This window comes from Hypanus sabinus, chromosome 3 (assembly GCF_030144855.1).
Source record: "Hypanus sabinus isolate sHypSab1 chromosome 3, sHypSab1.hap1, whole genome shotgun sequence".
Classification (NCBI taxonomy): Eukaryota; Metazoa; Chordata; class Chondrichthyes; order Myliobatiformes; family Dasyatidae; genus Hypanus; species Hypanus sabinus.
The window spans coordinates 160,589,201-160,600,654 of NC_082708.1; the positions used below are offsets into that span (position 1 = coordinate 160,589,201).

Genomic DNA, 11,454 nt, shown 5'->3' on the forward strand with positions numbered 1-11,454 from the left:
GAAGTAGAATTTTGAAATTAAAGTCTGGTTAATTGTTGGTATGTGCTTAAATTGCCCCCTCTTTTAAGCATCCCAATCTGCCAGGATGCATTAGTCCGATTTGTGCTAACTTCCATGCATGCTGAAGCCAAGCAGGATGCTTTATGCATTCAGAATAAAACTCTGACTCACTTAAGCATATCTGGCCCATTGGCAGCTGGAGGGAATGATTAGAGATAGACAGGCATTTGAACTACAAGTGATATGAGGAGAGGTTAGGGAAGTGATGCTGAGGCTGGAATTAGATCAGTTTTTGAGTGGGTGAATACTGGGCCCAGCTATGACTGTTGCAGGATGCATGGTCATGCGTTTCTATTGATGAAAACGCTGATTTAAATGGATGGTGGAGGGGAGATTTGATTGAAGGCTGTGTTCACTGGGAAGAGGTAAGTTATGCTCCCTTTGTGAATAAATTGATTTATTATTAGCACATGTACAGTGGAAAAACTTCGTTTTGCATGCCATTTGTGAAGGTCATTTCATTACATCAGTATTTTGAGGTAGTGCAAGGGAAAACAATAACAGAATATTGTGTTATAGTTACAGAGAAAAGACAGGCAGAAAATTAGGTGCATTAGGTAGATTGTGAGGTCAAAAGTCCATCTTGTCCTGCAAGTTCAACAGTCTGATAACAGTTGTCCTTCAGCCAGGTGGTACAGCCTTTCAGGCTTCTGTACCTTCTGCCTGCTGGGAGGTGGGAGAAAAGAGAATTCCAGGGATGTGTGGGGGCTTCTGATTATCTTTACCAAGATAACAAAGCATATAGGAAGGGATTTAAGGAAAGTTTTTTTTTATTTGGCTAATGTGTGGCAGAGGTTGTTTGGAAGTCCCTGCCTGGGTCCTTGCCTCCTTTGAGGGTTATGGATCAGGAGGTAGGGTTGGTCTCCAAGTCTGTTTTTTTTTTGGTTGTGATGGAAAAAATGGGCAGAATGGTCTCTGGTGCTGTAGAAGTTACGGAGAATGTTTCTGGGGATGGATAATTTGTATAAAATCTAAAAATATAATTGATCTGTGTTTGCTTGTGTGCGTGTTTGTGATATAATGCACAGAGGGAAATTTATTCTGTGTTTTACGTTGTTGGTATATGAGAAGAGTTTGTGGACCACTTTTCAATAACATTTGTTGACTTGTGCTTGCAGTTCAAGCTGTTGTGAAGCCCGAAGGCAAAGACCAAAGGAAAAATAACTCAAAAAATCTTAAGGGCAAGAGGAAGAAAAATAAAAATGGAAAAAGGAAGCGAAATCCCTGCAAAACCATTTACAAGGATTACTGCATCCATGGAAAGTGCAAATACCTGAAAGAACTGAATAAGCCCTCTTGTATGTAAGTGAAACCCATAGTAGGGCACATACTAAATCATGAGTTTATATTCTGCTTCTATATAAGGGTGGCTAGCAGTCCCTTTTAAATGCAGGAAGTGTGTTTTACAGAATAGTTAAAAATTTAGTGCTGTGTTTGGCCTGCTGCCTAGGAATTTCCTCCCTATCCTACTGCCTCCCCATTTCCTGTCTATTGCATCAAGCTTTGGTCCTCACTGCCCAGGGCTTGATGTCAAGCATGGTTTGTCAGGGTGCTTTGCTGCTTTAAAGTTCCAATTGTGATTGAAGATGGCTGGCAACCTTGTATGTTGTAATATTAAAACAGAGAAGGCCATTTGACCCTTGAGCTTGTACTTCTATCTCATTATTTCATGACTGATGTTTGAACTCCACACATCCACTCTCCCTCTTGTTGGCTTTGGTTTGTTGATCTGCCTTAATGTTTTCAATTGTGGCCTCAAAGGCTTGAGAAGTTGATTTTTTTTTTCTCTCTCTCTGGACACGCCTGATGTGCAAAAATGAATCCGTTATGTTTCTGATATTGCAATACATTCCCTGAAAAGTATCTGCTTTGGTTTAATGCATGCCTCTGCTACAGTAGGACCAGGGAGTGGGGTGTGATATTTAACACACGCAGTATTATGGTGTTTCTACAGCCAATGTGGGCTACCCTGTGGTGATGATTGGAATGTGGTCCTCAGCTATTACTGGGAAGAAGACAAACTGCTGTTCCACCAGCTTTTTGCCTTTTACTCACCAAACTTTGGTGATCTTCTTTTTCAAGCCAGAGTTTTATTGACCCTTTTTCAAAGAGCATCCAGTTAAAATCCTCTTATCTCCACACGTCTCTCTGCGCGTGCAGGTAGCTTTGGTGTGCAGTGGAAGAGTTTTGCAGGGTTTACTGTCCAAAATGAGTTTATTAAATACTGGGAAATACTAAGAATAAGATTGTGTTCAGTCCTCTGCTTTACTGGTTCTGCTCGACAACAATATTCTCCCACACCCCTCTACAATGACCCAAAGGTGACATCTATCAGTGTCTCCAAATTCTGTAGATCCTAAACGCTGTTAATATGATTGATTACTATTCACATCAACTCCTTGCTGTGGGGACATTCTCAGCCCTCTAGGCTCTGAGTTCCCTGCTGCATTTATTAGTATCTTGTACTCATTACCCTAGGTTTGCTCTTCCACATACGGAAATATTTTCTCCACATCTATTCTACTGAAGCCCTTAAGATCCCCCCCCCCCCCAGTCCACCTCTCACTTCTAAATATTGGACTCCCAGGCATTGATCTCTTACTGATTATCATAAGGTCTCTATTCCGGTAAAAATACTTGTAAACCAACTTGGATGCTTTTGTAATATGGAGGCTAGAACTCTGTTAGTACTCTAGACTTGTAAATCTTAGCTCCACACTAAATAATGGTCATTTCATCATTTCCATTTTCATCCCTGCTGACTTTTTAAAAATTCTGATTGCTGTTCCTCCTGTGCAGATGTCTTCCTGGATATCAGAACGAGCGCTGTGGGATACAAGCATTGCACACCGGCAAAAACAAGAAGCAGTTCCACGACCTCTCCGTTACGCTGATAGTTGTAGGTGTTGCTCTGGCCATCTTCACACTAACCACTGTGACAGTTGCCGTGACATTGCTGTAAGTATAACCCGAGAAGCTTTATTGAACTTGTGCGCTAGAAACTCCTACATCTCAAATCTGCCCTGCACGTGTGTCTGCTGGATATGCTGAATAAGGCTGTGTAAGTGTAGCTTGCTTTGCTAAATGTCATATAGCCAATAGGGTGGACTGCAGCTCTGCAGCCCCACCACATCTGGTTATGAATTGTGCTGGACAATTCCTCCACTAATGGGGGGAGGAGGAGGAGGAGGTTCCAAGAGCATCCCCATCCTCAACGACACAGGATCCAGTCTGTGGGAGCTGGAGCCAAGGCTGAAGCACTCACAAGTGTGTTCGGTCAGAAGTGCTGAGGAGAGTGATCCACGTCTGCTTTCCTCCTGAGATCTCAGGCACTGCAGGCTTCACACATTCCCATTTATTCCATGGTATTGATAAATGGCTGAGAGTATGGATAGGGCAAGGGAGCAGACAACATTCCAGCTGTGTGATGTGAACCTGCACCTCCGCCAGTAAGGACTGTGCTCCTAGCCAAATTGTGTCCATACAATCACAACTCTCAATTCTCAGCATAGGGATGTCAATGCTATTAACCATCAACGACTCATCATAGCCTATTGTCAATGCACAGTGTGGTCTTCACCAGCATCTCTTCCTCCAGAGCCTCATCATAGCCTTGGTCCAAATGTGGACCTAAGAGCTGAACTCCAGAGGTGACTGCCTTCGACAAGGCAATGAGGCGCAGCCTCAGGAAATCCTGTACAACTGAATCCCCTGGATATCGAGGGGAAACTCCAGTGATCGTGTCACACAGAAAATTGTTATTGGATGTCAATCACCCCAGCCTCAGATCATTACTCTAATTCCATAGGGCATATCCTGGGCTCAACAAACGAAGCTTTTGTTTTCATCAGTAAGCTTCCTTCCATCAAAGGGGCCTGAAGAAGTCTAGAACAGACCAAAGGGCCTGTTTCTAAGTGTATGACTCTAATTATTCTTTTACCTTTGTCTTTTGGTGCTTCTTCATGAACTGTCAACCAGTGAGGAGCAGCAAAATAAAGCATGCAAGAAGCTATAACTGGCAACTTCAAAATTGTTAACTTTATTGTTGAAGTTATTATTGGTCAGATCTGCACTTTTGTGGTGAGGATGTCAATCATGGTTGGAATATTCAAATTACCTTATGTTCTGTCTCTGGAACCTGTTGAAACATATTCCTGGAGTGAAAATTTTTCAGGAAACAACTGCAGCACCTCTGGGCTGTTTTCTATAACGTCACAAGAGTTCTGAAACCAGACCATTGCATCAAACTGTCAGCGCTCTAGGGTAAAGCTTTACAGTGCTGGTGACTGTAGTTCACTTTCTGCTGCTATCTAATAAGGAGTTACTAATTATATAGAAACATAGAAAACCTACAGCACCATACAGGCCCTTCAGCCCACAAAGCTGAGCCAAACATGTCCCTACCTTAGAACTACCTAGGCTTACTCATAGCCCTCTATTTTTCTAAGCTCCATGTAAGCTCCAATACCCTTTCCATGTACTCACCACTCTCTGTTTTCAAAAAACACTTACCTCTGACATCTCCTCTGTACCTACTTCCAAGCACCTTAAAACTGTGCTCTCTCGTGCTAGCCATTTCAGTCCTGGGGAAAAGCCTCTGACTATCCACACAATCAATGTCTCTCAATATCTAGTATACCTCTATCAGGTTACCTCTCATCCTCCATCGCTCCAAGGAGAAAAGGCCAAGTTCATTCAACCTATTCTCATAGGGCATGCTCCCCAATCCAGGCAACATCCTTGTAAATCTCCTCTCCACCCTTTCTATGGTTTCCCAGTACTCCAAGTGGGGTCTGACCAGGGTCCTATATAGCTGCAACACTACTTCTCGGCTCTTAAGCTCATGATTGATGAAGGCCAATACACTGTACGTTTTAACCACAGAGTCAACCTGCATAGCAGCTTTGGATGCGGACTCCAAGATCCCTCTGATCCTCCACACTGCCAAGAGTCTTGCCATTAATGCTATATTCTGCCATCATATTTGACCTACTAAAATGAACCACCTCACACTTATCTGGGTTGAACTTCATCTGCCACTTCTCAGTCCAGTTTTGCATCCTATTAATGTCCCTTTGTAACCTCTGACAGCGCTCCACACTATCCACAACACCCCCAACCTTTGTGTCATCAGTAAATTTACGAACCCATCCCTCCACTTCCTCTTCCAGGTCATCTATAAAAATCACAAAGTGTAGGGGTCCCAGAACAGATCCCTGAGGCACACCACTGGTCACCGTAATTCTCCCTGTAACCACTTGGGTTTCTTCCAGGTGCTCCAGTTTCCTCCCAGATTCCAAATACGTATGAGTTAGGGTTTGTAAATTGTGGGCACGATGTTTTGGCGCCAGAAACATGGCGACATTTGCAGGCTGCCCCCAGCGCACATTCAGACTGTGTTGCCCGTTGACACAAATGGCACATTTCACTGTACGTTTCGGTGTTCATGTGACAAATAAAAATAATCTTCTTTAAAATGCACAGAAACAGGCTGCTTGTTCCATCTGTTCCAACTGGCTTTCATCCTCTTCGCAAGCCCGATCATGTCCCTCTCCCTAGCAACAAATTCCTTTTTGCCTCGTGCTGAGTTATGCTTTCATTCCGGTTTCTGTAATTTGACTCTTTTTTTTGTTGCAGTTTAAGAAGAAAAATGAGAGTTGAAGGTGAAACCACGAATGAGGAGAAACAGAAACTGAGATCTGAAAATGGAATTGTGGTTTAGAAATGTAAGTAACTTTCCTGGTAGGTTCAGTGACAGAGGATAGTTAGATGCCAAGCTGGTCTATAAAGTGAACCTTGCAGTGTTTGGTCACCAGACCTGCGCAGGTTAGTCTGTGGGCTCTGAGCTTCAGCAAAAGGACAAAAATAAGAACTAATTCTGGAAGGAATGATTTCCAAAGGAAATTTTAAGTTGAGGGGTTTTGAAGGAAGTCAGTTGGTCAGAATTTTCTTTAGAAGGTAGCCTGTTCCTCATCAGGATCATTCTCTGCCTCCAGTTTGAGCTGGGCAGCAGCAATTCTCTTTCATCACGTGAAGAGGATCAGATCTTTGCCTGATTTACTCGCATAAATCCTTCTAGATCACTCCAAAGTTTCGCAGTCTCTGACAGAGGTATGCAGAATTATGAGGGGTATAGATAGAGTAATGCAAGCAGGCTTTTCCCAGTGAGGTTGGATGGAAGTCATGGGTTATGGGTGAAAGGTGAAATGCTTAAGGGGAGCATGAGGGTGGAATGAGCTGCCAGTGTAAGTGGGAGGTGTGGGGTTGATTTCAACACTTACATGAAATTCGGATGATGATATAGAGTGCTATGGTCTGGGTGCAGGTCAATGGGACTAGGCAGAATAATAGTTCAGCATTGAATAGATGGGTCAAAGAGCCTCTTTCTTTTCTGCAGTACTCTATGACATCCTTGGTGTGTTAGTGGGGGGGGGGGGGTGGGTGGAAGATTTCAAAGTTTCTTTGAAAATTTGCTTGCCACAATATATAGCTAGGGATATGTGAAAAATTGGTTAATTGGCTGTTGTAAATTGCCCTAGGTGTGTAGGTGGGGGGTGGGGGGCAGTGGTACCTAGGTGGGGTGGGGGGAAGAGAATACAACATGGGATTAGTATAAAATGGGTATTTAGTGGTTACCATGGTCTTGGTGGGTTGAGGGTTTGTTCCCATACTGTATGGGTCGCAGACTCTGAATCTATTAATATATTGCAAATGGAATGCTGACTGTTGGTTAAAACGGTGTTAATTCATGATGAATTTGTTTCTGCAGGAAGGTCTACTTTGGACATCTGAAAAATGAAGACCAATGTATCCAACTTCTGCCCACCTCTCCCTCCAGTTACTTCATATTTGTCACTGTTTTTGATGTATGCAATAATTATAAACTTTAAAGCACAGCTGACTGTAACTTATAGTGCCTATAATGTAGTTTTTAAAAAAAAAGCTAGTGTGTCTCAAAATATTGGTGGACAACAGTTGACACTGAGCTAAAGAGGGAGACAAAGATCTTTGGCATTTTGTAATGTATCAAAGGGTGCAGGAAGGTTTGGCGAGAAAATGCAGAATGGGCATGGAAGTGGCTGAACGTGGTGCTCTCCAAGGGCAGAGAGATTAAAGGAGAAAGGGAGATAAAATGGGTGGTGAAGAAACTGGCCAGCAGAACGTCCTGCTGAAAAGGCTTTCCTCCACGCTGTTGTCTCCCGGGAGCAGGTTCACAGGGCAGGACTCCCAGCGGAGCAGCCACAAGCAGACCATCATGAAAACAGATTGTTCACTCCACCAGGTCCATGCTGACCAGTGGCACCCATCTATATTAATCCCATCTTCCCTATGATCACGCAGTGTGGAGATGGGCCACCTTGCTCTCCATATGTTGGATAAAATTTCACCTGCAAAGGTGCTGGATGTGACTCATGTAAACAACTTTTTACAATCTATGGGTTTTTCATGTGAGACACCAGAGACTGATGCTTATTGGTGGGATGGGCACTATCAGCAGGGATTACTCAATTCAGATTGTAGCTGTGATCCAGGAAACCTATGAGGCTTCTTCATCAATAATCTTTCTCTCTTGTGTGCCAGCAATTGTGAAATTTAGTAACCCTACTGCCCTATTGGGGGGGTTGGTCACTCAGTGAAGCTCCCAACACTGCCTTCTCTCTAGGCCTTCAAATCAGTGGAATATGGAAAGTTTGAGTGCAGATATTGTCAAAGGTTTCTTAATATATCAGTATTTATTTGTTATTTAAAATTTATTTAAATATATGGTGTATTTTTACAAATAAACAGATGGTATTGAAATTTAAAATATTCTGCAATTAAAAAAAGTTGAATGAATCTCTATCATTGTCTTGGTGTTGATGAGGGATATGGCATTTCAACAGTCATCCTTCTGAGAAATAAACTGAACAATGCTCTTCATTCTTTGGGCTGAAGGAATCCAGTCTATTTAAAGAACATTTTTTTTAAATGGAAACTATTCCTTTTCTACAAATACCTTTGTGGAACCTAAACCTCTCGGGGACTTTTTGAAGTTTTGGAAGTCCTTTTAGTGACCTGTGTTAAAAGGGTTACACAATTGAGTGCTTACTGAGTTTCTTATTGAGATGCGTTTGTCAGAGTTCATTTTTGTGTAGATTAAAGCCCAACAGAGCAAACTGTGGCTGATGTGAGCCTTCTCGTTTATGGTGAGAAGGTGTTGCCCTATAGGTTTGGCATTCTCCATGTCTCACCCTCTTCACTTCCAAATTTCTTGTCATTTTCCATTAGCAGCAGAGACCAGTCCATTCCTTTCCCCAGAATAACTAGATATCTGTGGTACAGGGGGAGACCATTTGGCCCATTGAACCATGCTAGCCAGAAGTAGACCAGACTTTTCTCACTTCCCAGTACTTGATGAAAGTTCAGCTTGTAAATCAGGGGTGTAAGAGTGATGGTGGCTCCTTCCTTCGCTCCTTTTTCAGCTGGTAAACTCTAATAATCCTCACTTGCTCTTGTCCGGATGTAACTTCTGTCTCTACTTGCTGGCCTGTATCACCGTCTTCAACTATTTTAAATTTCTTGCCTTATTTCAGCCTTTTCACCACTCACGTCCTGTGGGTGCCGCCAGAGGTTCAATAACTTGCTGTTCTTCTACCACCGTCCACAATGCCTTAGAGTTAGAGTCAAATGTTTGACATCGATGCCAAGCTTTCCCTATTTTAACATAATTTCCTTTGTCTAATTACTCCTTGAGACAAGATATTGTCATACTTTAGGAACAAAAAAACCCAGAATGGTACAGCATAGTTCAATGCCCAACTAACTAATTCCTTCTGCGTACAGAAAGTCCATATCCCTCTGTTCTCCACACATTGATGTGCCTATTTAAGAGAGCCTCTGTTGTACTTGCCTCCATGATCATCCCTGGCAGCAAATTCTGGCCACACACACACTCATTTTAAATGCATGCCCTCCAGTTAAACATTTTGTCCCTGAGGTAAAATAGATACAGGCTCTCTAGTCGGTCTATGCCTTTCAAAATCTTTTAAACTTCTACTAGATCTCCTCTCGGCCTCCGCTGCTCCAGAGAAAACAGTCCAAGTTTGTCCAACCTCTCCTTTTTAGGATCCACTCTCTGATCCATGCAGCATCTTAATAAACACCATCAGCTTCAGAATATAAAGCCCTTAATAGTGACGCAGTCCCTCAACTTCATTCTGTCTTTAAATCGGCGATGTCTGATCTCAATCCTCCTCTCTTTCACCAGGAACCATACCTCCAGTATGACTATATCACAACCGTTTGTTTTACTTGACCCAGTAATTCACCCACTCTGTTATGAATGCTTTCTGTACTTGGATAAAGAGCTTTCAGACTTCTACCATTTTCCCTTGGTCCCACTGTTAGTTGGAAGTATTCTGTTAGGTTTGCTTTAACATTCAACAATGAGCCGGTAGTGTAGTGGCACCCACACCAGACTTCCAGGTGAGTGCCCCAGGTGGCCCCTTGCACATTTTCCATCCATGGAGGGTTGAGCGTCGAGCTAGCAATTTGGCCTTGTGAAAAAACAGACAAAAATGTTAAAGAAATTACAAGGTTGCCACCTGATGCGCCAAAGCTGCAGAAAGGAACGGCTATCCCACACGGCTGCTATCAGGAAGGTATTTTTTCCACTGAGGCTAGGGGAGAAAAAAAACAGAGGACATGGGTTAAGGGTGAAGGGGGAAAAGTTTAAAGGGAACATTGGGGGGGCTTCTTCACACAGAGAGCGGTGGGAGTGAGGAATAAGCTGCCATTTGAAGTGGTGAATGCAGGCTCACTTATAATATTTAAGAAAATCTTGGACAGGTACATGGATGAGTGGTGTATGGAGGGATATGGTCCAGGTGCAGGTTAGTGGGACTAGGCACAGTCAAGAAGGGCCAGAAGGCCTGTTTCTGTGCTGTAATGTTCTGTGTTTTTATGGTTCTATTGAAGGCTTAGATCCCACACCACCAGGTTCAGGAGCAGTTATTACCTTGCAACCATCAGGTTTCTGAAACAGCGTGGATAACTTCACTCACGTCAACACTGAACTCTCACTTTCAAGGACTCTACAACATTAATTAATTAATGTATTTATTTGTTTATTTATTTATTAGTTGTATCTGCACAGTGTTTTCTTTTACTCGTTGGTTGTTTGCCAGTCTTTGTGTGTAGTTTTCGATCGATTCTATTGTACCTGGTTCTACTGTGAATGCCTGCAAGAAAACAAATCTCAGAGTATTATAAGGTGAAATATGTGTACTTTGAAAATAAATTCACTTTGAATTCACCAGTACTGATGCATTTGTGTGGACTTCGTGAACTGTTCTTGGATTAGAGTCCAAACAAGCTGAAATGTGGGATGCAGACAAGGAGGGACATAAGTGTAGGCAGGGGATTCTCGTCAGGCGAAATTTAGAAAGTTAAAGTGAAAGGACAAGGGTGTAGTGCAGGGTTGGGGAATGGGTATGGAATACCATGTCTGATCCAGTACTGAATATCAGGAAGATTTGGAACATGCAAACATAGGGGTATATTTGTCAGAGCCTTGGCAGGCAAAGGCTCTTTATCTGAATACAGCAACTCTAGTGACAAAGTCAGTGAAATAATGACAGAAACAGAAAAGTCCTGGCGAGAAAGCTTGGTAATATAGTGACAGGTTTGGTCTCTGTAAATAAGGAAGGTTGGCAGAGGGAGTGAACGCAAAGGGTGAACAGATTATAAGATAATAGACTCATAGGGAGAGGCTGGGCAAGCTAGGACTTCACTCCATGGACCATAGCAGACTAAAGTGTCTGAGTCTTGTAACTGCTTTTCATAGCAGCAAGACACAAATTTCACAAAAAAATGTGAATTATACAAGAAAGAACAAAATTAGAACAATGAGGAACAAGTCCATTGTAGAACAAATTGGTCATAGTATTGCTTTTCTGAGATAGTGATGGTAGTTGTGCAGGATGGTTCAAGAACTGGACGGTGGAAGGAAAGAAGCTGCTCTTAAAGCTGGTGGTGTGGGACTTCAGCTTTCTGCACCTTGGCGAGACTGTGGCTAAAGAATTATTTGCAGTGTGGGTTATCATGTTACAGGAACGTGGCCATTAAGCTAGAAAGGATTGACAAGAACGTTGCCAGGCTCAAGTGTTTGAGCTGCAGGGAAAGGATAGGCAGGCTAAGACTTTATGTCGTGGACCATAGAAGACTGAGGTGCAGGGAAGGGGAATCAAAGATTAAAGGGGTTAGGTTTGAGATGAGAGGCAAAAGATTTGAAATGCAACCGCAAGAAGGTGCAGTCTGGAAACTTAAGCTTAACGATTCAAGAACAGTTTTCTCTCCTCTGCCATGATCCCACGAGCACCACCTCGTTCTTCTTTCCTTTGCACCATTTATTTT

The 11,454-nt window shown here is 42.7% G+C and overlaps 1 protein-coding gene across 1 annotated transcript in view; it reads left to right on the plus strand.

The window, feature by feature from the left end:
* The window catches only part of LOC132390943 (proheparin-binding EGF-like growth factor), a 72,733-nt gene extending 62,373 nt beyond the window's left edge, over positions 1–10,360 (plus strand). The window contains exons 2-5 of the mRNA XM_059963477.1: positions 1,179–1,362; positions 2,860–3,018; positions 5,698–5,786; positions 6,830–10,360. Coding sequence (XP_059819460.1) covers positions 1,179–1,362; positions 2,860–3,018; positions 5,698–5,782 — 428 coding nt within the window. The 3' untranslated portion in view covers positions 5,783–5,786; positions 6,830–10,360. The remainder of the gene's footprint in view (positions 1–1,178; positions 1,363–2,859; positions 3,019–5,697; positions 5,787–6,829) is intronic.
* Positions 10,361–11,454: the final 1,094 nt, after the last annotated feature.